Genomic DNA, 27,987 nt, shown 5'->3' with positions numbered 1-27,987 from the left:
CCTGAAAGCAGAGAGCCACACCGGACCAGCACTCCTGTCCGCCCTGAACGCACAGGTGGATCAGTGGCTGACCCCGCACCAACTGGAGATCGGCAAAGTGGTGTGTGACAATGGAATCAATTTGTTGGCGGCATTGAATTTGGGCAAGTGGTTACATGTGCTGTGCATGGCACATGTGTTGAATCTCATCGTACAACGCTTTGTGTCTAAGTACCCAGGCGTACAGGACGTCCTGAAGCAGGCCAGGAAGGTGTGTGGCTATTTCAGGCTTTCCTACACTGCCATGGCGCACTTTTCAGACATTCAGCACCGAAACAACATGCCAGTGAGGCGCTTGATTTGCGACAGCCCGACACGTTGGAATTCAACACTGCCTGCTCCAACAAGAAAAAGCCATCAACGAGTATTTGTATGACCGGGGTGCTAGGGCAGCCTCTGCGGAGCTGGGAATTTTTTTGCCACGTTACTGGACGCTCATGCGCAATGTCTGTAGGCTCATGCGTCCTTTTGAGGGGGTGACAAACCTAGTCAGTCGCACCGAAGGCACCATCAGCAACCTCATCCCATTTTTTTTTCTTCCTGGAGCGTGCCCTGAGCAGAGTGCTGGATCAGGCTGTAGATGAGCGTGAAGAGGAAGAGGAAGAGTTGTGGTCACCATCACCACCAGAAACAGCCATGTCATCATCGCTTGCCGGACCTGCGGCAACGCTGCAAGAGGAGTATGAGGAAGAGGAGTCAGAGGAGGAATGTGGCTTTGAGGAGGAGGAAGACCAACCACAGCAGGCATCCCAGGGTGCTCGTTGTTGTCACCTATCTGGGACCCGTGGTGTTGTAAGTGGCTGGGGTGAAGAACAGACCGTAAATGACATCAGTGAGGACGAGGAACGGGAAATGAGTAGCCCGGCATCCAACCTTGTGCAAATGGGGTCTTTCATGCTGTCATGTCTGTTGAGGGTCCCTCGTATAAAAAGGATTAAGGAGAACGACCTGTACTGGGTGGCCACGCTACTAAACCCCCGGTATAAGCGGAAAGTGGCGGAAATGTTATCAAATTACCAAAAGTCAGAAAGGATGCAGCAGTTCAAAACAAAACAAAAAAAATGCTTTACACAGCTTATAAGGGGGATGTCACAGCACAACGGGAATCTAACAGGGGAAGAGGTGAAAGTAATCCTCCTCCTACCACGACCACGGCGGCAAGGACAGGACGCTTTACAGATGTGTTGTTGATGGAGGACATGCAGAGCTTTTTCAGTCCTACACATCGCCACAGCCCTTCGGGATCCAGCCTTAGAGAACGACTCGACCGACAGGTAGCAGACTACCTCGCCTTCACTGCAGATATCGACACTATGAGGAGCGATGAACCCCTTGACTACTCGGTGTGCAGGCTTGACCTGTGGCCTGAGCTATCCCAGTTTGCGATAGAACTTCTGGCCTGCCCCGCTTCAAGTGTCCTGTCAGAAAGAACCTTCAGTGCAGCAGGAGGCATTGTCACTGACAAAAGAAGTCGCCTCGGTCAAAAAATTGTTGATTACCTCACCTTCATTAAGATGAATGAGGCATGGATCCCGAAGGGACTGACAGTGGGGGATACGTTTGACTAACAAAAGGCCTGATGACATGCCTTGGCCTCAAAATGGTCCCCATGCTGCTGTATTTAATGTCTGCATACCGGATGACTTTCGTGAATTCTCCGCCACCAACTAGGGTTCAAGCCGCAATGATTTAGTCACCTTTCTGCCTTGAAAACATCAATTTTTCCGGCCGCTGCTACAACAGCGGCTGCAACAATAACATTATTTTTCAGGAATGTGTACATGCCTAATTTTTCTGGCCTCTGGTGCTGCACTGTGGCTGCAAAAACAAAACAAAAAAAAGGCACATACAAGTGTCAATTCCCCTTCGTGATCGTTACCTTGTTGTGGTGAAGGGGCTTGCGTATCACAATGCGATCATCACCTCTATGAGTGTGTTGGCAATGTTGCCACACCCCAGATGATAAGGCCGTTGCTTCATTATGATCAGACCAAAAGCGATCAGCTCGATAATTTTTCATAGAAAAAAACATAATATTTTTATTTATTTTTTTAAGTTGTATGGGTGGGTTTTTAATACATAAAATAAAAAAATCATAATAAAGTTTCTTAATAGTTTATTAGAAATAATGCAGACAATTTAAAAAATCCCCATCAATTCCAATACAAAGCAAGTACAAAGCTCAGAACTAAATTATTGCAGGATGTCGTAATGGTTCGTTAATTCGACAATGGTTAATAAATTTGACACACGTCCCCGGATAGGGGACGTAACAGGGATTAAACTGATAGGAATAGTACTAGTTAAGACACCACTCATATAGGGTGTCACAGCACATTGCTCCGTGCACGCGCAGTGCCCCAACTTGGGAGTAAGAGGACCGACCAAGCTGCTTTTTCCATCTCCCAGTTCCTAAAATCAATTCGGTTTGGTGTATCAGAGTTTGGTCTGTCACTGTGAAGGCATTCGAAGGTACCCGGCCTAAATTTTTTTTCACAAAAGGCAATCCCTGATATGGGACGTAACAGGGATTAAACTGATGAGAATAGTACTACAGAAAATACCACTCATATCGGGTGTGACAGTAAATTGCACGGCGCAGACGCAGTGACCGTGGCATGGATTCAAGCAAAGGGGAGGGAGCCAGCGTTTTTTTAACCATCTCCCCGTTCGAAAAATCAATTTAATAAATGGATCCCAGATTGGGGACGTAACAGGGATTAAACTGATGAGAATAGTACTACAGAAAATACCACTTACGGGTGTGACAGTAAATTGCACGGCGCAGACGCAGTGACCGTGGCGTGGATTCAAACAAAGGGGAGGGAGCCAGAGTTTTTTAACCATCTCCCCGTTCGAAAAATCAATTTTAATAAATGGATCCCAGATTGGGGACCATACAGGGATTAAACTGATGAGAATAGTACTACAGAAAATACCACTCACGGGTGTGACAGTAAATTGCACGGTGCAGACGCAGTGACCGTGGCGTGGATTCAAACAAAGGGGAGGGAGCCAGCGTTTTCTTAACCATCTCCCCGTTCGAAAAATCTATTCAATTCACCTTTCGGGACCCTTGGTGTTGTACGTGGCTGGGTGGAGGAAGAAACCTTCAATGACTTCAATGGGACATGGCTAGCTTGGTATCCAACCTTGTGCAAATGGGGAGTTTGCGGTTGGGCAAATGGACTGTTTGCGGTTGTTTGCGGTGCATTAAAAGGGGAGTTTGGTCTGTCAATGTCTGTGAAGCGGGCGTAACCCTTATACTACCTGATCGATACAACATCATACCTGATCGTATACACACACTGGATGTTTTAAACCACCTTGTTCAAAAAAAAATTTGGATTGTTAGGTGATTTATGCCTTTTATGGATTAAAATCCAACTCTCCGTCAACTATGTAATTTTCCATGGGAGTTTTGCGATGGATCCCCCTCCGGCATGCCACAGTCCAGGTGTTAGTCCCCTTGAAACAACTTTTCCATCACTACTGTGGCTAGAAAGAGTCCCTGTGGGTTTTAAAATTCGCCTGCCTATTGAAGTCTATGGCGGTTCGCCCGCTCGCGAACATTTGCAGAAATTTGCGTTCGCCACTCGCGAACGGAAAATTTTATGTTTGCGACATCTCTAGTCATCAGGTCAGCACACGTGAGGTTTGCCACATTTATTCCCTGAAAGGCCTCAATGTTACTATCAGATGCCACAATCAGCTTTGAACGCAGCATCTGAGGGGTTCAATGATGGGGGGTGACGTTGTCACATAAGGGAACCACCCTGTCACGTGGCCTGGGTGCGACTGCCAAGTGTTGATCTATTTCATGCAATCAATCTCTCACCCCAACACACTGCCAACATCTATGGCATTTAAATTAATACACCAATTAATTAGGGGCTCATAGAATACCTCACAGCACCCCACTTGCAAGCAGGCAGACAGTAGCACAGGCCGCACTTGCAGCAAATGCACGGTAACGCAAACCACACTCATACACATAATAAGGAAGGTTGCATTTAGGGAACAAGGCAAAACCATTAAAGTACTTTAATGTACTAAAAAGGTACAGTACTTAGTTACAAAAATGCAGATGTGGATCCGCAAATGCGGACAGCACATTCTGGCCCCATTGAAAATGAATGGGTCTGCACCCGTTCCGCAAAATTTCGGAACAGATGCAGACCCATTTTGTGGACGTGTGAATGGAAAAGATATCTCTCAAAATGAAAATATATTAAATTATTAAAGTTAACCAAAAAGCATAGATGTGGTCGGCAATAACTAGTGCTCGGCGGCACCAAATCAGAAACCAAATGTCCTACCACAATCCGGGGGGTTCTAGTGCACATCGATGAATCCAGGAGGGAAAGCAAAAAAAATCCATCCCTGGGCTAGATGATGATGTGGTATTGAAGGACAGGGTGGGTAAAGAACTGTCCCTGATATTGCCCTACAGGGGGGTGCTATTCTGGCCCTGATAGCCTAACCACAGACAACCCGCCCTGATAAGAGCGACCCCATCCGGAACCTTACCCTATATAAAAATGGCCCTAGTAAGCCCCTAGCCCCTAGGCCCCTGACTTCCAGGTGATCACTATATAGATCTGTGTTTTTGACTCATTATAAAAGTATATTATAAGTATATCGCACCCCTCTGTGTATCACACCTATCGATAGCACACCTATACTAGTGCTTAAAAAGACTTTTGTGGCCCTATTAGCTAGTGTTTGGTGTCCCTAACAGCCTGTCCCTGCTCCACACAGCAACCTCTCCCTACACTGGCAAAACACTGAATGTAAAATGGCGGCCAGATCAGGTTTTTTTATAAGGTAGGGGGTAAGTCCATGTGCTGAAATGTCTCAATTGGCTGTCCTGTACCACCTGATGGATGTGTCATGGGTCAAAGTTCTTAACAATGTAAAAGAATATGGTGGGAGCGAATTTCTCCATATGTTCGCATGTTCGGCGAATCGCGAACACGCAAAGTTTGCCGCGAAACGACTGCCGGGAGAACCGCAAGGCCATCTCTATTAATTAACACGTGAGTTGTACCAGAGATGAGTTATTGCTTATGAGATTTTCTTCTTCTTCAGGTATTCTATTTGAAAAGCTGCTGGACCCCCGCTGGGTGAGGTTCCATTCTTCATTACTACTTGCAAAGGGCCATTTTTTTATATTCAAGTGATAAACTGATTTCCTTCAAGGGGAATGCATATTCTAAATGCGGGCACCTACAGACCATTACAGAGTCACATGAAAATATATAGAATCACACGACAGATATAAAATCATCCACAGATAATCAAGTTGGCCATTTCTCACAGGCGCGATCGTTGTTTCCCATCATTGCCCCAGCTACATACAATGGAATGAGATTTTTCTCAATGAATTGGATTTCTTTGTCATATACGACGAAGCGGCCAAATCACATTTTTGATAACTTTGCTCATCTTTATTCATAATAAAATATATGTAAAATGGAAGATTGCAGAATGAAAGAACTATGCCTCATCCTCCCAGAGTCAGAAAATAGGTAGTAGCAGCAGTTGTAGCACCAGCCATCCAGACAGCCAGTAGTAGTAGTAGGCCACAGTTCTCCCTGGCTTCCAAATAGCGCAACGTTATTATTAAAGACATAGACAAAGAGATTGTGGACTGTATGGCTCTCTCCTCCTCTCAGTCACAGCAGGATGAGGTGGAGGTCACCTCTGAGTTTGACACAGATCATTGGAGTACAGGGTCAAAGCATTCCTCCTGCTTCTCCTCCTTGGAACCTCTGAGACTTTTAGTTTCAATTCCATCCTCCCTGTCTTTACTACCCCCTCCTAGTAGGGGGCCTTTTTCCCAAAAGGCAAAAAAAAAAAGCACAACAGAAGATGCTCAATAAGGTCTCCCTGTTGACGACTTGTGTGAAAACAATCAGCATTTGCACTGTAATGAGGAACAAGTTCAGGGAGAGCCAGGGGACCCCATGCATTTGTAGCTGTGTTGTTCTTGGTGGTGATAGCAATGGCACCCGTAGCCACGGTATTGATGGTAGGGGCAGTGTAAGTAACAGTAGTGCTCATGGCAAATACTGAGCAAGGAATCAGGAGGGGGCCAATGAGCCAATGATGACATATCAAAGTCTGACAAAAAAGTGGTGGTGGGGGGAGGACAATGATAATGATTGTGCATTGGACAGGACCTGGGAGCCAAATCAGGGTGCGGAGAAGGAGGTATTAAGGGGGAGCATTATATACTGGCACTGGGGGAACATTTTATACTTGCACTAATGGGGCAGCATGGCACACTGCCACTAAGGGGGGAGCATTGTATCCTAGCACTAAAGGGGAGCATTATATACTGGCACTAGAGGGAGGAAGCATTATATAGTGGCACTAGGGGGGGGGGCAGCATTATACTGTATATTGGCACTACAGGAGGGATGTAGGAGCATTATATAGAGGTACTGCCGGGGGCATATAAATATTGGCACTACAGAATGGGCTGAGGAGCATTATATACTGGAACTATAGGGCGAGCAACATATATATTGGCATTACAGGGGAGTTTTAACTGCAAGGGGACATTAGAGCTATAGGGGGCACTGCAGGAGGGGCATTATAAATATTGTGGGCATAATGGTTAAATTATTACCAGGGGTACTGTATAGCTGTTATTATTATTGGACACAAAATGGGGGCACTCTTGGGCAGTATTACCACTATTGGGGGCACTATTGCTAATGAGGGCAGTCTGGGAGAACCATTACTATGGCGGGACTATCTGTATGGCACTGTTATTTCTGACATTATAGTGTTTGTGGGCATGGGGGAGCACAGCAGGCACAGTATTGGGAGTACCTGGATGGGGGCAGATTTGCAGAATCTGTAACAATCCCTCATATGCCATATAGTAATCATGGCATCTTCGTATGTGACAGAGGGGGTTGAACACCACTGACCAAAGACATCAGCATGTGATGGTCTTGAGCAAATGGAGGAGAAGAAAGGGAAAGTGAAATCTGTGGAGATGTCACCTGTAAGTCACTGGATCTGAGCCGGACAGCATCTTGTAAATGTGTTTTAATCTCTTTAGTAGGAGATAATGTCACTTTAAATTGATTGGGAGGGCGGGGGATGCAGTTTGCTTGCTCCGCCTAGGGCGCCAACCAACCTTGTCCCGACCCTGGCTGGTGATGTCCTCTCAGCCTCATTGGACGATACCTAGCTGACATTATTTATTTAAAAAAAGCGATCCCTGCCTTTTACTGTCACATGGCAGATAATGGCTGAAGCTCCATGAAATTCTCGCTGTGTGCACACCATGGTGGACTCCTGAAACATCTGTTAATGGCAGGGACAGTACATGTCTTTCATGGCCCACTTGGCCAATATTTTTCTCGGCAGTGGTGAGGTAGCACCGCAGCAATTAGATCAGGTCCTATTGACACCTCCACCGTTGTGTCGGTCTGGTTCTGTCACGGAACCATGAACCAGACGTACAACAAGAGATAAGTGAAAATGAGAAGGCTTTATTGAAAATAAAGCTGTAAAGCAAAAGTCCAAACGGATGGTGAAACCGAGCAGAGTCTTTGCGAAGCCAGAGGTCAGGAACCAGAAGGGTAGTCAGACGAAGCCAGGATCAGGAACCAGCAGGGTAGTCAGACGAAGCCAGGATCAGGAACCAGCAGGGTAGTCAGACGAAGCCAGGATCAGGAACCAGCAGGGTAGTCAGACGAAGCCAGGATCAGGAACCAGAAGGGTAGTCAGACGAAGCCAGGATCAGGAACCAGAAGCAGCAGCAGTCTTAGAAGCATGTGAACACAAGAGGACCAAGCAAGGAACTGAAGCCACAGACCTCCTATATATATGAGCTAGGCATCCAGCTCCTCCCAGGGGAAGGAGGAGCCGCAGGGTGGAAGGCTACAAGAAACCCAGAATCCAAGATGGCCGCCAGCACATGTCAAACGAAGGAGAGCAGCAAGCAGGTAAGACCATGACAGTACCTCCCCCTCAAGGACCCCTCCTCCGCGGAGCACAAAACGGTTTCTGAGGGAAGCGTGCGTGGAAGGCTCGGAGCAAGGCAGGAGCATGGACATCTGCGGAGGGAACCCAGGAACGCTCCTCTGGACCATAACCACGCCAATGGACCAAAAACTGCAACCGACCGCGGACCAGGCGTGAGTCCAGGATATTGCTCACCTCATATTCCTCACGATTGCCCACTTGGACCGGACGAGGCCGAGGAACCGAGGAAGTGAAACGATTACACACCAGTGGCTTCAACAGGGAGACATGAAACACGTTGGAGATCCGCATGCCAGGAGGAAGCGCAAGGGCATAGGCTACCGGGTTTACCCTGCGAAGCACTCGGAAGGGACCAACAAAGCGAGGCGCCAGCTTGGGAGTGGGCACTCGAAGGTTGAGGTTGCGGGTGGACAACCATACACGGTCTCCGACCTGGTAGGAAGGAGCAGGCGCTCGTCTGCGATCAGCCTGGAGTCTCTGGCGCTGCGCAGAGACCTCAAGAGACTTCTGGATCTGTACCCAAGAAGCACGTAGGACGGAAAGGTGATCCTCCACAGCCGGAATATCCTGGGGAGAGAATACCTCCGGTAACACGGCAGGTTGGAACCCATAATTGGCCATGAAGGGAGACGTCCCAGAGGAAGAGTTCACCGCCGTGTTCCTGGCAAACTCAGCCCAAGGCAGGAGGTCAACCCAATTGTCTTGGTGATCGGAGACATAGCAACGAAGGAATTGCTCCAAGGCCTGATTGGATCGTTCTGCGGCCCCATTGGACTGAGGGTGGTAGGCCGAGGAGAAGGAGAGATGAATCCCCAACTGGGAGCAAAAGGCGCGCCAGAACCTGGACACAAACTGACTCCCCCGATCCGACACAATCTCCTTAGGCAAACCGTGCAACCGGAAGACCTCCCTGGCAAAAATCGTGGCCAACTCTTGTGCAGAGGGTAACTTCTTGAGAGGAACACAGTGGCACATTTTGGAAAACCGATCCACAATCATGAGAATGACCGTATGGCCTCGGGATGCAGGGAGGTCCACAATGAAATCCATCCCCAGGTGTGACCATGGACGCTCCCCGGTGGCTATGGGTTGCAGAAGGCCCAACGGAAGGTGCCGAGGGGACTTACTCTGGGCACAAACGGAGCATGCCGCTACATATGCGGCGATGTCGGAACGTAGGGAAGGCCACCAGAACAGACGTGAAACAGCCCAGGACAGCTGATTCTTTCCAGGATGCCCCGCGGTCTTGGAGTTATGGTAGGTACGCAACAACCGAGTGCGCAACTCCTCAGGCACAAAACATCTGCCGTTGGGTCTCCCAGAGGAAGCACCAGATTGAGCCGCCAAAATCTGCTCACCCAGGGGAGAGGTCAGGCTGGTGCGAATGGCGGCCAGGATCTGATTCGGAGGTATGACCGAAGTCGGAATCGACTCCTCCCTGGACAGCTCGGAGTACTGCCGTGATAAGGCATCCGCCCTGATGTTCTTGGAACCGGGTAGGTAGGAGACCACGTAATTAAAACGTGACAAGAACAGAGCCCATCTGGCCTGACGTGGTGTCAATCTCTTGGCCTCAGAAAGGTAGGTCAGATTCTTGTGGTCCGTCAGGATGAGAACCGGAACCACCGAACCCTCGAGCAAGTGCCTCCATTCTTTAAGGGCCTGCACGATGGCCAATAACTCCCTGTCACCAATCTGATAGTTGCACTCCGCGGAAGACAGTTTCCGGGAGTAAAACCCACAAGGAAGCAGAGGACCCTCTGGTGTTCTACGCTGAGACAGAAGGGCGCCTACTCCCGTCTCAGACGCGTCCACCTCGAGGACAAAGGGCAACCCAGGGTTGGGATGCGACAGAATCGGAGCCGACACAAAGGCGGACTTTAGGGCCTCAAAAGCTCGGATGGCCTCGAGCGGCCAGACCTGGGAATTACTGCCCTTCCTGGTCAGATCCGTGAGAGGCTTGGCCAGCATGGAAAAGTCCCTGATGAACTTCCGATAATAATTGGCGAAGCCCAAAAAGCGCTGCAGGGAACGAAGACCACTGGGCTGGGGCCACTGTAAGACAGCCGAAACCTTCTCAGGATCCATGGAGAACCCCTCAGCGGAAATGATGTAACCTAAGAAGGTTACCTGGGATCGGTGAAATTCGCATTTCTCAAGCTTACCGAACAGCTTGTTCTCTCGTAACCGTTGCAACACTCGTCTGACATCCAGAATGTGGGCCTCCATGGATTCAGAATATACCAAGATGTCATCCAAATAGACTACCACACACTGCTGCAACAGGTCACGGAAAACATCGTTGATGAATTCCTGAAAGACTGCGGGCGCATTGCACAACCCAAAGGGCATAACCAAGGATTCGTAATGACCGGTCCTGGTGTTAAACGCGGTCTTCCACTCATCGCCCGCCTTGATCCTTACCAGGTTATATGCCGCCCTCAGGTCGAGTTTGGTAAAGACCGTGGCCCCTTTAAGGCGATCGAACAGCTCGGAAATCAAGGGTATCGGGTAAGCGTTCTTGATCGTGATGCGATTGAGACCCCTGTAATCGATGCAAGGCCTCAACTCACCGCCCTTCTTTTTCACAAAGAAAAATCCAGCCCCTGCCGGGGACGAAGATTTGCGAATGTGTCCGCGTGAAAGCGCCTCCCTCACGTACTCCTCCATGGCCTCATTCTCCGCTACCGACAGTGGATAGACTTTGCCACGAGGAGGAACGGCACCAGATTGTAACTCTATGGCACAATCATATGGGCGGTGCGGAGGTAGGGCAACCGCGCGCACCTTATCGAATACATCCCGGTACTCCTCATATTCAGGAGGCAACAGAGAGTCCGAGGAAGTACACAGCAACTTGACAGACCCATGGATGCAACTAGCCCCACACTGCGGTGACCACGAGAGGATCTCGACCGATCTCCAATCGAAAGTCGGATTATGCTTCTGGAGCCAGGGGTACCCCAAGACCACCGAGTAGTGTGGAGACGAAATAACCTGGAGGCAGACCGACTCTCTGTGAACGGCACCAATGGCTATCCCCACTGGAAGGGTCTCATGAGTCACGTGTGGCGGCAGAAGGGGTCTGCCGTCTATCGCCTCAAGAGCCAGTGGGGAACCTCGAGCCTGCAGAGGAATGGAATTGGCGGCAGCGAACACACTATCAATGAACAAACCACCAGCACCAGAGTCCACCAACGCCTGGGTCGTCACCGAGCCCCCGACCCAGGAGAGGACAACAGTGATCAGTGGTTTGTCAACACGGGAAACCGGGGACGAGGAGACTCCACCCAAGATCTGCCCCCGACAGGATCTCAGGGTACGAGCGTTTCCCGGACGGTTCGGACATGCCAACCGAAAATGCCCACCGAGACCACAGTACATGCATCGGCCCTCACGTCTCCAGAGTGCCCTCTCCCCCTCGGACAGGCGAGCAAACCCCAGCTGCATGGGTTCACCCCCAGACAAGTCATCCCCAGGAGGCGTGGGAGGAGAGGGAGGCACGGGTGGGACAGCAAACGTAGGCACCAATCTGTTAGAAGACCTCCGCAGGTTCTCCTTAAAGGAAGGTCTCTCCCTGAGTCTGGTGTCAATCAAAATCAGGAAAGAAATAAGAGACTCGAGCTCAACTGGTAGGTCCTTAGCTGCAACCTCATCCTTCAAGGCATCCGAGAGACCATGAGAGAAAGCAGCGACCAGAGCCTCATTATTCCAGCCCACCTCTGCTGCCAGGGTACGAAACTCAATGGCGTATTCAGCTACGGATCGTGAACCCTGTCTGATGGACATAAGGAGCTTCGCAGCAGAGGCAGCACGAGCCGGCACATCGAATACCTTCCGAAGAGAAGCAACAAAACCGGAAAACTCGGCAACCACCGGATTGTTGTTCTCCCATAAAGGGCTGGCCCAGGCCAAGGCCTTGTCCGAGAGCAGCGAGATCAAGAAGCCCACCTTTGATCTCTCAGTAGGAAAGGCATGTGGCAGCAACTCGAAATAAATGCCCACCTGGTTAAGGAAACCTCGGCACTGAGTTGGCTCTCCCCCAAAGCGCTGTGGAAGAGGGGCAGAACCGGTCATACCCCGAAACACCGCAGGCGCAACAACAGGTGTCGGGGTAGACTCTGGCGCAACAACAGGAGCGGCAGTAGGAGCGAGCCCAGGAGCGACAACCGACCCATCGGCAACGGGAGCGAAATGAGCCGTGCGTTCAAGCAGGGTTTGCAACGCCACAGCGAACCGACCCAACAGGTGATCCTGCTGATCAAGTCTGGCAACCAGCGTGGGTAGCGAGGATGGCCCTGTACCGTCAGAATTCATGGCTTGGTCCTAATGTCACGGAACCATGAACCAGACGTACAACAAGAGATAAGTGAAAATGAGAAGGCTTTATTGAAAATAAAGCTGTAAAGCAAAAGTCCAAACGGATGGTGAAACCGAGCAGAGTCTTTGCGAAGCCAGAGGTCAGGAACCAGAAGGGTAGTCAGACGAAGCCAGGATCAGGAACCAGCAGGGTAGTCAGACGAAGCCAGGATCAGGAACCAGCAGGGTAGTCAGACGAAGCCAGGATCAGGAACCAGCAGGGTAGTCAGACGAAGCCAGGATCAGGAACCAGAAGGGTAGTCAGACGAAGCCAGGATCAGGAACCAGAAGCAGCAGCAGTCTTAGAAGCATGTGAACACAAGAGGACCAAGCAAGGAACTGAAGCCACAGACCTCCTATATATATGAGCTAGGCATCCAGCTCCTCCCAGGGGAAGGAGGAGCCGCAGGGTGGAAGGCTACAAGAAACCCAGAATCCAAGATGGCCGCCAGCACATGTCAAACGAAGGAGAGCAGCAAGCAGGTAAGACCATGACAGGTTCCCACTGATTCACCTCCTCCATGTCCTTCTCCAGGGACATCCACTCATACCCAACAGAAGCAGGAAGAGTGTTGGTCCCAGTCCTGCTCCCTCCTATCATATGTGCAAAGTGAAGCGTTGCCATGCAGTGTTGGAGCTGATCAGCCTGGGCGAGAGAAGCCACACAGCCAATCACTTGTTAAAGTGCATCAAGCAGCAGACATCAAGCTGACTATCTCCCTGACAATTTCAACTGGGCTCAGAGATCAGCCAGAACAATGGCCGTAACATCTTCGCTGAGCTGTATTTGGGGAAAATAACACATGCTTCCTGCATGGTGCACACGATTAATGTAGTCATGCAATGCTTTTAGAAAAAGTACACTGGCTTGCAGATAGTGCTGGCCTGTTCAGAAGACTGTCCATAACGGTCCACCATTGCATCGCTTGAAATTGCAACTAGCTGGAATTTCATCTTGCATACGCTAGAGCATCTGTACGAGCAGTGTAAAGTGGTGAATGATTTTCTCATGCACCAGTCCACCTTAGCAAGTAGTATGTGTTGTTTCAAGGTCAGGCAGTGGCAGCTCATCAGAGACACATGTTTGCGTACTACCTTTCCATGAAGCCACTAGATTTGTCGGTAGGGATAACTGCAGCATTATCAATGTCATCCTCCTGATATTTATCTTAGAGTAGATGTTCATGCTGAGGCAACAAAGTATGGCAGAAGAAGAACATTTATTTTTGTAGGCCGCCCTGTAGCTGTTGGGGACCCACATGAAGAAAGTCCCATGGAGGAAGAAAATGAGGAGCTACCACTGGAGGTGGATGAGGAGGTGTTGGAGAACAGCAGGACCCAGCTGATGAAGATGATAGCGATCACGACACCAATAATCTTAGTGGCATATGGAGTCGTAAAGAACTGCCATAATGGCAAGCCATATGCTTGCTTGCTTGCTTAAGTAATAACAGTCATATCCTTGCCATCAAACAGTTTTATGATTAATACATAGCTATGCTTTTAGACCCTCACTATCAAAGCAAAATGGGGGAATGTTTTCCTTTTGCCAAAAGGGAGGCCAAATTATTTTATTACCAGGAAACACTGTTTATGTAGCTTTCGGCGAGCTGACTCCTTCCGCTTGTGTGTCTGAGGCCCCTGTAGAGTTACCCACCTCCCACCATCTCCTTTATTATGAGTAGCAGAAGCCAGTTCAGTATCATCAAAATGTTGAAACGATTTTTCTCATGTGCCACACCAGGCTGACTCAAATCATCATACAGAGACATACAGTCTCAACACCCAGGTTCAGTCCTATTTTGACTCTGGCCTTTTTCCGATGTATACCGTGTTCCCTGACCCCATGGACTTCTGGGCAGGCAAACTAGAACAGTCTCTGTTTTCTCTTGCCCAGCCTCCAGTGTCATCTCAGAGAGGGTTTTCAGCACGACAGATGGCCTTGTGACACAGTTGGACAAAGTTGCCGTCCACCAGTGTACAAAACATCTCTTTTGTTGAAATGAACAAGGCATGGATCTGTAAGAATTTTCAGACTTCTCCGACTGCAGTGAAGAATAGATCTGCCCATTCTGCTGCTGCCGCCATCATGCAACTGCTGCTGTCTGCCTGCCTACCATTATGTTCCGTACCGCTTTATGGCTGCTGATGCCACCTTCCCAGCTGTTTTTCCCTGCTGTTAATACTCTACTTTCATTACCCTTACTGCCACTACCCACTACCATTACTGCTACCCGGTCGCCAATACTACTTCTACCACTTTCACCCCTAAACAGCTGCACACACATCTTCTGCCTTGTCTGTTCCATGCTGTGCTGCTACCGCTGCCACTATTATTGCAGCCACATCTCACTACTATATACCTCTCCACATCCACACTGTACTACGGAAGCTGCTCTCAGTTAAAAAGGAGAATTATTATAGGCTTGTTCAGAACAAGCAACTCTTTCAAATAACGCTTATGCCTGTATAAATACGGGCAGGCATTCTGCTCCTGTTAAGGCATAATTTTTGGACGTTTGTCCAAACAACTGACTCTTTCTTTTGACATTAACATGTATGTGTGCATAACCAGGGGCAGGCATGATTTTAGGATGCTTGGTGCCAACAAGCCACCATAACACTGTGTTTGTTTAACCTCCTAACAGTCCCATTAAAATTGGAAAAAAAAACTCCCCAAAATGTCACTTTTATGTGTTTGCAGTTAATTTTGTTTGCGCACAACTCAGGGGACAAAATTGCATTTTTAACCCCCTAATTAATTTTATCCTTAAGGACCAATAATATTTTCCCCCTTTGTGTTTTAGCAGTCATAACTTTTTAATTTCTTCTTCTATATTTTTTTTTTATTTCGTAGGATTAGTTTTTTTTCTTTTTTTAGGAACCATTTTGGGGTATATATAGTGTATTAAGTAACTTTTATTATTTTATTGTTAGGGGGAAAGAAAAAAAACTGCAATTTTAGCATTTTTTTGTGGAATTTCTTTACTGTGTGGTAAAAATAACATAACTATGTGGTTCCGTACAGTGATGATAATACCCCATTTCTATATATATTTTTATTATTTTCCTTTCTCCTGCAGCCAGTCAGCTCTGTAATTGCTCCCTCTTTCTCCTCCAGACTGGAGGGGGGGGGGGGCTGCTTTATCTGCTCATATGTCTAGTTTGTATTGTCTGAAAGCTGGCATTCCAGGATGCAGTGAATATAGCTGAAAGTGAAAGCAGGTTTTACCCACGATTATTCCCGACTTGATTTCTAGCAGTGATCCAGCTTTCAAACAAGACCAGTTGCAGGCTTCTAGCTGCTATCATTGAGGAGATAAACATTTAAAGCAGGCCTCCCCCATTCCACTTCTGTACTTTTCCCACAACTGGAGCTGAGTTTGGGCAGAACAGTTAGGTGGTTAAACACAATCTGATCTGGATAAGGGACAATTTTTGGAAGCTTTCTAATATGAAAAAGCATAACACCTGTGACGCTCAGTTTGTTTTTAAACATGCTGTTTAGGCCTCCTGCACACGAACGTTGTGTGCACCCGTGGCCGTTGTGCCGTTTTCCGCTTTTTTTCACGGACCCATTGACTTTCAATGGGTCCGTGGAAAAATCGGAAAATGCACCGTTTTGCAGCCGCATCCGCGATCCGTGTTTCCTGGCCGTGAAAAAAATATGACCTGTCCTATTTTTTTCACGGCCAACGGTTCACGGACCCATTCAAGTCAATGGGTCCGTGAAAGAACACGGATGCACACAAGATTGGCATCCGTGTCCGTGATCCGTGGCCGTAGGTTAGTTTTTATACAGACGGATCCGAAGATCCGTCTGCATAAAAGCTTTTTCAAAGCTGAGTTTTCACTTCGTGAAAACTCAGAACCGACAGTATATTCTAACACAGAAGCGTTCCCATGGTGATGGGGACGCTTCTAGTTAGAATACACTACAAACTGTGTACAAGACTGCCCCCTGCTGCCTGGCAGCACCCGATCTCTTACAGGGGGCCGTGATCAGCACAATTAACCCCTTCAGGTGCCGCACCTGAAGGGGTTAATTGTGCTGATCACGGCCCCCAGTAAGAGATCAGGGCTGCCAGGCAGCAGGGGGCAGACCCTTCCCCCCCCTCCCCAGTTTAAATATCATTGGTGGCCAGTGCGGCCCCCCCCGTCCCTCTATTGTAATTATTCGTTGGTGGCACAGTGTGCGCCCCCCCCCCCTCCCTCCCTCTATTGTAATAATTCGTTGGTGGCACAGTGTGCGCCCCCCATCGGCCCCCCCCCCCTCCCTCTATAGCATTAACAACATTGGTGGCCAGTGTGCGGCCTCCCATCTCCCCCCCCCCCCATCATTGGTGGCAGCGGAGTTCCGATCGGAGTCCCAGTTTAATCGCTGGGGCTCCGATCGGTAACCATGGCAACCAGGACGCTGGTTGCCATGGTTACTTAGCAATAGTACAATAGTAGAAGATTCATACTTACCGGGCCGGCTGCTGCGATGTTCGTGTCCGGCCGGGAGCTCCACCTACTGGTAAGTGTCATTGCTAAATGAACTGTCACTTACCAGTAGGAGGAGCTCCCGGCCGGAAGCAGAAATCGCAGCTCCCAGGTAAGTATGAATCACTACTGCTAGTAACCCGCTGCCACCAATGATGGGGGGGAGGCTAGATGGGAGGCCGCACACTGGCCACCAATGTTGTTAATGCTATAGAGGGAGGGGGGCCAATGGGGGGCGCACACTGTGCCACCAACGAATTATTACAATAGAGGGAGGAAGGGGGGGGGGGCGCACACTGTGCCACCAACGAATTATTACAATAGAGGGAGGAAGGGGGGGGGGGTGCACACTGTGCCACCAAGGAATTATTACAATAGAGGGAGGAAGGGGGGGCTGCACTGGCCACCAATGATATTCAAACTGGGGAGGGGGAGGGGGGAGGGGGGCGGGGGTCTGCCCCCTGCTGCCTGGCAGCCCTGATCTCTTACAGGGGGAGATGATAGCACAATTAACCCCTTCAGGTGCGGCACCTGAAGGGTTAATTGTGCTGATCACAGCCCCCTGTAAGAGATCGGATGCTGCTAGGCAGCAGGGGGCAGTCATGTACACAGTTTGTAGTATATTCTAACTAGAAGCGTCCCCATCACCATGGGAACGCCTCTGTGTTAGAATATACTGTCGGAAATGAGGTTTCACGATCTAACTCATATCCGACAGTATATTCTAACATAGAGGCGTTCCCATGGTGATGGGGACGCTTCAAGTTAAAATATACCATCGGATTGGAGAAAACTCCGATCCGATGGTATAAAAGGGACTCCAGACTTTACATTGAAAGTCAATGGGGACGGATCCGTTTGAAATGGCACCATATTGTGTCAACGTCAAACGGATCCGTCCCCATTGACTTGCATTGTAATTCAGGACGGATCCGTTTGGCTCCGCACGGCCAGGCGGACACCAAAACGACTTTTTTTTCATGTCCGTGGATCCTCCAAAAATCAAGGAAGACCCACGGACGAAAAAACGGTCACGGATCACGGAAAAACGGGACCCGTTTTTGCAGACCGCAAAAAAATACGTTCGTGTGCAGGAGGCCTTACCCAGACTTATGTATGTCAGTGTCACTCTGACATTATTTGCTATGGCTGTTATTGCGTTAAAGAGCTTAAAAAGAGGTAAGAGGTCAAAAATTAGTAAAAAATCCAAGGAGACTAGATGGTGCTATATAAAAATGTAAATCAAAATTTGAGCCATTTCGATTTATGTCGAATCAAATGAAAGTTTTTGAAAAATTTGGTTAATCGGACACAAAGCAAGTTTCAAGAAGTCCATACATCTCTAGTTCTGGCTGGTAACCTACACCCTGCTAAGAGGAAAATGTAAATCACCAGGGTCATATTTGCCAACTGGGGAACCACAAAATTCTAGATAAAGAATATTGTCTATTTAACAATATTAGGCAGTGATCTTGTAAAAGTTATGTTATATAATTATGGAACCATGGAACCTAAATGGCATGGCTGATACTAATTAATGTAGCATCCGTTAAGGCCTTGGTACTCAGTCTGATGTGCATGAACTGTACTCATGCTGTGCCTTGGAAGTACTTGGGGTAGAGAGGGTGATTTGATTATAAGAAAGGTTCTGTTGTAACAAAAATGTAGGGTAAACAGCAACTCTAAAAAAAAATTTTGAAGGTAATGGTGACATAGGGGACTCTTCTTCTATTCCATTGATACATAATGTAATGGTAGACTAAATGGTTTGATTGATCTCTAGCCCACCCCAAGAATGTCTTTAATATGTCTGGGTGCAGATAAGCAACACTATAGATTAATCCCTAATAAATGGGCATTCTACTTAAAAATTCTAAATTAAAAAGACAATTTTCCGTATTTGGAATAATTTCTGTCTTATTTTCCAGGGAACGCTGGAATCCACCCAGTATTATCACAATGAGAATCTGACTGCTCTGATAGTAGATTTGTTTGGGGCTGGAATGGAGACCACATCAACCACATTAAGATGGGCTATTCTGCTCATGATGAAATACCCGGAAATTCAAGGTAAGAAGTAAACATACTGTATGTAAAAACTTTACAATATAGATTGTGTGGGGGGTTAGCTCTTCTTCGGGGGTTGCAACCACACACTTCTTCATGGACACCAGAATTTAGGGGCCAAACTGTGCTTTATTGTGGCAAATGCACAAACATAAACAGTACAAAATAAAAGCCTGCCTGTCTGGGCACTAACTAAAACATAAGACGTGTCTCTCTGACTCACCTACAGTATACATCACAGTTCACACACTGTTTCAGGTGCGGCTTTCTCAGCCCAATAGTCCATCAATTCCCAGGCGCAGCATGGTCAGAATATCTCCCAGCCTCGTGGTCTCTCAGCCTTGACCAGCTCACCAGGCCTTTGTTTGCACACTCCCCTCTTACTGACACCCTGGGAGGTGCTTTATGCCCGCCTGAGTACCTACAGCTGGTCTCACCTGTGGTGGAATAGGGGTTTGGGCCGCACTATCCACCCCTTCCTTGCCTCTAACCTATGTGAGATCTGTCTCTGTCTCACAATTGTTAAAAAATATTTTACAGTTATATGCATCTTCTGGCATGTCATAGGTCATTGAGATATCTAAAAGATAGCAGAAGTGAGTCCATATGGGTTAAGGACTTGTACTTTCTGAATCTTCTGAAGAGCCTTATCATCTTTGATAGCCAAGTGCTGTCCAGTGGAGCAACTCCTAGTAATAAAGTGATTTGGCTCCGTCCCTGATTTGTCCACCAATCCGTTGGCTGATGTTAATCATGCTGTAATGTCATATCCTCTATAGCTCCCTTCACATATGTCCTTGGATCTGATTAGGTTTCTCTCTTGTATGGTACAGAAATATCACCATTTCTAAATTTGACACATACAACTGCCTAAGGTTAACATAGCCTGAGGCAAGCATCAAGATGGTGGTGGGTTAGTTTCCTGTTTGATCAATAAGTGCCTAAATGGCTGGTAAATGGTTCCTAATTGGCTTCTCAAAAATTTTGCCCAATATTCGCTGATATGAACGGGCCCATAACAGACTCCATTGAGAATTGTGCTCTTATCATTTAGCTTAGCTTATTTGAGTATTTTCAAGGCAGCCTCACGTCCATATATTTATATATATCCCATAATTATAAGGGGACGTTTTTTAATGCTTGTTTTTTAAGCTAAGTCACTTGAGTAGATTAATATGAGTCAGTAGTGGTCTCACCTCACTGATGCAATCTAGTCAAAGGTGAGTCGCTAATTGAATAGTGGTTATACAGTACAGACCAAAAGTTTGGACACACCTTCTCATTCAAAGAGTTTTCTTTATTTTCATGACTATGAAAATTGTAGATTCACACTGAAGGCATCAAAACTATGAATTAACACATGTGGAATTATATACATAACAAACAAGTGTGAAACAACTGAAAATATGTCATATTCTAGCCTTCTTTTGCTTTGATTACTGCTTTGCACACTCTTGGAATTCTCTTGATGAGCTTCAAGAGGTAGTCCCCTGAAATGGTTTTCACTTCACAGGTGTGCCCTGTCTGATTTAATAAGTGGGATTTCTTGCCTTATAAATGGGGTTGGGACCATCAGTTGCGTTGAGGAGAAGTCAGGTGGATACACAGCTGATAGTCCTACTGAATAGACTGTCAGCTGCTTTTTTCTTGCCATAATACAAATTCTGACAGTCTATTCAGTAGGACTATCAGCTGTGTATCCACCTGACTTCTCCTCAACGCAACTGATGGCCCCAACCCCATTTATAAGGCAAGAAATCCCACTTATTAAACCTGACAGGGCACACCTGTGAAGTGAAAACCATTTCAGGGGACTACCTCTTGAAGCTCATCAAGAGAATGCCAAGAGTGTGCAAAGCAGTAATTAAAGCAAAAGGTGGCTACTTTGAAGAACCTAGAATATGACATATTTTCAGTTGTTTCACACTTGTTTGTTATGTATATAATTCCACATGTGTTAATTCATAGTTTTGATGCCTTCATAGTCATGAAAATAAAGAAAACTCTTTGAATGAGAAGGTGTCCAAACTTTTGGTCTGTACTGTATGTATGAAGCATGCCTTCTGGTTTCAACCTTATATACAGTAAGTTTGATTTAGTTGTTAGCATTGATTTGGTTGTTGGCATCACTATATACTTAACAGTAGATACGTTTTCTAACATTCCTGACATCGTACTATTGAGAAAAAGGAAAACTGCATGGATTCCCTAGGTTCCCTGCCTTCAGTTTCCATAGCTCCCAATGTGTTCTCACTGATGCTGTCTTCAGGTGACCTCACGTGGACATATCCTTTCATATTCCTGTGGGCAAAAATATCACCATGGAATGCTGGTACTAAAGGACATGCCCAGGAATGCTGTGGGGTACACAGAAAGAATTCCTTAACATTGAAGTTGGGTTATTAAGTTTTATCTAGTGGGTACCCAATTATAAGATCTATACACAAGGAATGGCCATTGCCTTATCTTTCCTTCCGAAATTATTTGCCATGGCTCTCACCAGTGGAAAAAATAGCTTTTTCTTTTATTAGATTGTGTTCAAAGGATGAGGAAAAATAAGACGATGACCACGTCATGTGTTCCCATGCTTTGTTAAGGCCCTCAAGAGCCTTGACAAAACTTGGGAACACACGGTATGGCCATTACTTTATCGTTCCTTTAGAAATTATTTGCACTGTTTCAATTAATTCTATGATGTGTTAACATGGATTATAAGGTGCTCAAATTTATACATCTCTGTTTTGACAGAAAAAGTGCAAAAGGAAATTGAACAAGTGATCGGATCGGTCCACCCCCAAATGGAGCATAGAAAACAAATGCCGTATACAGATGCTGTCATTCATGAAATTCAGAGATTTGGGGATCTTGCACCTGCTGCTTTACATTCAGTTTCTCAAGATGTTACCTTTAGAGGCCATTTTATTCCAGAGGTAGACCTTAGATCTGTCAACTATTTTCACCTGCTGAACCATCCAAAAATCAAATTACTGTACAGTATATGTTTTTTTCAGCCACAGACCCTGGCTAGGTTATGTAGGATAAATGGGAGGATATTACACCCATTATGCAGAGCAGTACCCCAGAACAGAGTCACTGCAAAGGGTTAACTGATGTACTATTATATAGTTAAAGGGAGTCTTTCACGTTGATTCACCGTATTAACCTAATAACAGACTTATGTCCACTGCATCCCCCCTATTAAAACTGTGCTTACAGTATGTTGCTTGCTATCATCGTTCTGCCGAAAAACACTTTTAATCCATATGCAAATTAGGCTGTGAAGGTGCCCAGGGGCGGCGTTACAACGGCCGGTGCCCAGGCCCCTGGGTCATTTTCATACGAATCCACTCCCCCTCCACCGCGTCTGCCCGCCCTTGGTCTCTGCTCTAACCTCCCTCCTCCCATCCGTAATCCCGCGACCGCGATATCGGCGCGTGCGCATTGAATGACCACGGTCTGGCCGGGGCATCACAGTTTACTGTGCGCATGCGCCGGCCCAGGCCTAACTTACGTTCTTGCCGTGATGCTGTGATCACGGCAAGAACGTAAGTTAGGCCGAGGCCGGCGCATGCGCACGGTAAACTGTGATGCCCCGGCCAGACTGTTTTAATAGGGGGGATGCCGTGGACATAAGTCTGTTATTAGGTTAATACGGTGAATCGGCGTGAAAGACTCCCTTTAAGTAAAATGTTGTGATTTGCTATATTTGTGTACTTAACAGCACTAAATGGACAATCAAGGGTTAAAACCGTAGCTCATCCTTTCAGGTTGCTAGTAGATAGACCTAGGTAAGCCCATTAATTCGTTAGACAGCTAGCATTAAGTTGAGGAACAGTGAAGACCTATATGAGCATGCTCCTCAAAGCTAGGCCCGAGTTCAGGGAACCCTCATCTCGGAGACTTCTACAGCCAAGGGAGCAACTTCACCATCAAAATACTCCTGACAGAAAGAAATTAGAAAGTCCAGAACCCATAAAGCCAGGCATTGGAGTCAATCACCATGGTATTGTGCACATTTATGGCAGAGAAACTTTACTGCTGTCAGAGGGAACATACTCAGCACATTTCTTCACACTTTGAGACAGTTTGGCCAGCTCTATCTGATATCTGCACCCTTCAGCCCAAGAGGTTTTTAATAAATGCCTTACTACCTGCCTAAGGTTCTATTGAGAGACTTTAGATAGACAAAAAGGAGAACTACAGCCCCCATCTGTGCTGTTATCCATATGCTGCTATTGGGGACATATTGAACTACCACTCCTATACTGATACAAATTGGTTACTGACTTCACTATACTGTACATCAGCCGCTGCATGCACACTCCTGCCTTGCACCCTGCCAAACACCTAACACCAAAGGCACCCCAGCAACCAATATGCAGGAGCCCCAATACCAGGTTTCGCCTGAGGGAAAAAAGGGTGAGCCCTCCATTTACTACATGGCCCCAGGGAGAGCTGGGGTAAGGATTGGGACTGTAAACAGCGAGTACTACAGCCACCAGCATAGCCACTACCAATTTTTCCATCCTCCGTTTCCATCTGCCATGCTCACTGCAATAGTTAGAACTGACCCATTTAAGGATTCTACCGACAAGTGACGATGCAATGTTTGGATTCTATTCATTCTTTTGGAAAACATTTATTTAAACTATCATGTTTGCTCATTTTTTTTTTGTATTTACATTATGTTATATAACCTTTTCTTTTCCTCCAGGGAACATCTGTGATTGCACTCCTGCATTCAGCTCTCAGAGATAAGAAATACTTTGAGAAACCAGATGAATTTTATCCTGGACATTTTCTTGACTCCAATGGAAACTTTAAGAAGAATGAGGCCTTCATACCATTTTCACTAGGTAACATTAATAATAATTGACCTTTATGTTGGAGAAATCAGTTCATTGTGTTACTTTAGACTTATCTTTAGATTATTAGTATTATTAGTATTATACTCCACAACATTGAAATTGTAACAAAAAGAAGGACAAACCATAAGGTTATGCAAAAAGCATAAGTAGCAGGTGTCAATCTACAGATGATCAAATTTTTAAGCATCTGTCTGTGGCATGTGAGGAGGGGCATAAAAAGCAGATTAAAAGCAATTTTTTTTTCGCCACTTGAAATCTCAAAAATCAGATCAAGTCATGTGGGATGATTGTGTGACGCCTATTGCTCATCGATGTGCCAGTTATCGCCACTTGTCTCGAACGGAGAGGGACACAATCCTTGAACTGAGGGACATTGGTTTCTCGCTATGGCAGATCTCTACAAGTCTAGGCCTCGTTATATATATTGTGTGCTCCCCTGATTGGGAAACAAAGACGAACTGGAATGAAAGCAAGAGGTGCACAGAGCAGAAGCTCCTCACAGACGGATCTCCTGATTAAAAGAATTGCGTAAAGTGATCTATTCTCCACTGAAACTGGACATCACACCCCAAGCCTATAGCTGCAAAAAGTTTCTACAAGTGTTTGCAAAACATTGGGCTATGAACCAGATGGCCAGCTACAGGTTTTCCAATGACGTTATGCCATCACTCTCTAATGCTATCATGATGGGTGGAATGGAGGTATATCCTATTCAGTCAAGAGTCATGCTTTTGTCTCTGATGCAATGATAGGATGCTAGAGATTTGTCTGGAGATCACATGGGCCCTATGTGGCTACAATGAAAAATAGCAGTAAATGAATTAAATAATTTACCCATGTATTTATTAATTTATTTATATTGCTTTCTAGGTAAAAGAAGTTGTGCTGGCGAGACGTTGGCTAAAATGGAGATATTTCTCTTCTTTACGTCACTATTGCAAAACTTCACTTTCCATCCACAACCTGGCGCCGAACTGGACCTTACTCCAGCCACGGGGTTTACAAATTCCCCCAAGCCTTTTGAAATCTGTGCCGTGCCTCATCGATAGATTATGATTTACATCCATCCTCCGTGTCATCTTTTACATGCATAGGAAAAAAAAAAGATAAAATGTTTTGACAAACACGAAGCTATATATTTAGGGCAGACGTGAGGAGATATTTCCAGCATGGGACCTACTGTATACTTTGTAGAGATTTAGTAAAGTGATCTACAAGGGTTTCAGGAACAAGTGGAGGACACTGCTGCTATTTTTCTTCGTATTTTCCATTTTTTCAAAATCTCCTTCACCCCCATGGTTATAAACCAGGATAGTTTTTTTTTTCCAGCAGTCTCAACTTTTTATTTTTTCATAAACGTAGCTGTATGAGGTCTTGTTTAGTGGAATAAAAATTGTTTCTTTAGGCTACATTTATGCCCAGTTTAATTTATATCCATTTTAGAGATGAACGAATCAGTCCTAAACTAATCAAATTTGTTTAGCCACCAGCCATTTTACTTTGAAAATGTGAGGGAAACAGGGTAGGGAGGATAAAGATGGATGATGACATGATCACAAATTTTATTTGATCCGAATTTATTTGTGACAAATCAGGCTAAAAGTCAGCTATTTCCCGGCTACAGAGAGCCTGTAGAACGGTAAACAACACTGTGTATTGCAGAAACATGCATCGCTAGTCAGCTGTGGCAGTAAAACAGTTACTGTGCGTCAGTATGAAAGGCATCACTCTTAGGCTGAGTTCACACAGGCGTTGCCGGAAAATGTGCGGGTGCGTTGCGGGAATACGCGCGATTTTTCCGCGCGAGTGCAAAACATTGTAATGCGTTTTGCACTCGCGTGAGAAAAATCGCACATGTTTGGTACCCAAACCCGAACTTCACAGAAGTTCGGGCTTGGGATCGGGGTTGTGTAGATTGTATTATTTTCCCTTATAACATGGTTATAAGGGAAAATAGTAGCATTCTGAATACAGAATGCATACTAAAATAGCGCTGGAGGGGTTAAAAAAAATAAATAATTTAATTCACCTTAATCCACTTGCTCGCGCAGCCCGGCATCTCTTCTGTCTCTTTCTTTGCTGATTGTAGGAACAGGACCTGTGGTGACGTCACTCCGGTCATCACATGGTCCATCACATGATCCATCACCATGGTAAAAGATCATGTGATGGATCATGTGATGACCGGAGTGACGTCACCACAGGTCCTGTTCAGCAAAGGAGACAGAAGAGATGCCGGGCTGCGCGATCAAGTGGACTAAGGTGAGTTAAATTATAATTATTTTTTTTAACCCCTCCAGCGCAATTTTACTATGCATTCTGTATTCAGAATGCTATTATTTCCCCTTATAACCATGTTATAAGGGAAAATAATAATGATCGGGTCTCCATCCCGATTGTCTCCTAGCAACCGTGCGTGAAAATCGCACCGCATCCGCACTTGCTTGCGGATGCTTGCGATTTTCACGCAACCCCATTCACTTCTATGGGGCCTGCGTTGCGTGAAAAACGCAGAATATAGAGCATGCTGCGATTTTCACGCAACGCACAAGTGATGCGTGAAAATCACCGCTCATGTGAACAGCCCCATAGAAATGAATGGGTCGGTATTCAGTGCGGGTGCAATGCGTTCAACTCACGCATCGCATCCGCGCGGAATACTCGCCCGTGTGAAAGGGGCCTTAGAATAACTTCACACTTTACTTATTTGCCCCAACAAATGAATGGCTCAGCACCCTATATTATCAGTGTGGGGTTAACACTGAACTGGTTATCATGAAATAAGACCCACCGTCAGGCCCATTGTAATTAAAAGAAGCCCATCCCCCAGATGGTATATACCTTCAAAATTAGTAAACGATAAAGTGCTTAGTGCAATCCTACAATGAAGGTAACAACATAAATGCTAATAAATTAATAGGGTATATCTCCTCATAATAAATCCATGTGAAAAGTAGAGAAGTAGTCTAACACATCAAAATAGCCCAGCAGGGGACAAAATAGCCCAGCAGGGGACATAGTAATCCAAATCTTGTACCGACCAGTGTAGCTTCACCTTGACGTACGTTTCGCCTTAAAGGGTTTCAACCACCAGAAATACTATTATGTAACTGACTGATATAGCGATGCGCTACTGTCAGCACTATATAACAGTATGTTTCTAACATTTGTCCCTGCAGCCGTTTTTGTAAAATAAGCACTTTTATTATATGCTAATGAGCCTCTAGGTGATATGTGGGCGTAAAATCAGCACCTAGAGGCTCCGTCTACTCACGCTTTGTTCACTTCTGTCTTCGGCGCAGGCGCAGTGAGTGAAGGCCGCTCTCCTGATGCCGGCTTCCTCACTGTGACGTAGTCGGCGGAGGCGCAGTGAGGAATCCGGCACCAGGAGCGCATCATTCACTTACTGCGCCGAAGACAGAAGTGAACGGCGCAGGTGCGGGATTTCGTCAACGATGCGGTGGACCGTGGCATCAATCAAGAGGAGCGGGGCGGGCAGAACAGGGGACCTGGGCGGGATAAAGCGTGAGTGGACGGAGCCTCTAGGTGCGATAACTACCTCATCTTTAGCCCACGTGTTCCAAGCTTGGTTTCCCCGCGTGCGTTCCAAGTTGTATGTAATATTATAAGACCCTATAAATACAAAAATCCACATGAAATCCCCAAGTATAGATGGTGGAATGCATTGGAGAGCCAGCCGGAAGTTCCAGCATACGCTCCACGGCCGAACTCACATGCCTCTCGCTAGAATGCATACCTCTCATTGCGCAAACAGGAAGCTTGTGCGCTCCTCAGTGGAATGCACAGTGAATCCAATCGCTGCGCGTTTTACCGTGGAACACATGCACACAAGCGTAGTTCCTACCCAGCAAGCAGCTACATAAGGTGAATACTAGTAACCCCATATACTCTAAGTAAAACCCTAATAGGTGACAGATGATTAATGTAATGGTGAAAATTAAATCTAACACCTGTTATTTTGCCTCCATATTCAATTTCTAAATATATAATTAAAAAATTGATAATACCAAAGTAATTCAGTGAAAAAAAATCAAGAAAAATAATAAAACCACATATAAATGCTATAGCCTTATGCTGTATGATTGATTTTAATGATATTATTTGATGTGTACTAATAAAGCTTATGACTGTATTGGTA

At 46.3% G+C, this 27,987-nt stretch overlaps 1 protein-coding gene across 4 annotated transcripts in view; it reads left to right on the top strand.

Annotated features, from left to right (window-relative positions):
• LOC120997250 (cytochrome P450 2K6-like) overlaps positions 1-25,237 on the top strand; it is a 127,801-nt gene extending 102,564 nt beyond the window's left edge. For 3 of the 4 annotated variants that reach the window (XM_040427256.1, XM_040427259.1, XM_040427258.1), the window contains exons 7-10: positions 18,822-18,963; positions 21,709-21,890; positions 23,675-23,816; positions 24,699-25,237. In XM_040427256.1, the coding sequence (XP_040283190.1) occupies positions 18,822-18,963; positions 21,709-21,890; positions 23,675-23,816; positions 24,699-24,877 (645 nt within the window). In that variant the 3' untranslated portion in view covers positions 24,878-25,237. The remainder of the gene's footprint in view (positions 1-18,821; positions 18,964-21,708; positions 21,891-23,674; positions 23,817-24,698) is intronic. The other variant, XM_040427257.1, reaches the window with a different exon arrangement.
• The last annotated feature ends 2,750 nt before the right edge of the window (positions 25,238-27,987 follow it).

Source organism: Bufo bufo, chromosome 4 (genome assembly GCF_905171765.1).
Source record: "Bufo bufo chromosome 4, aBufBuf1.1, whole genome shotgun sequence".
Taxonomy (NCBI): Eukaryota; Metazoa; Chordata; class Amphibia; order Anura; family Bufonidae; genus Bufo; species Bufo bufo.
The sequence above is the reverse complement of the archived record's forward strand: the minus strand, read 5'-3'. Positions and strand labels throughout refer to the sequence as shown.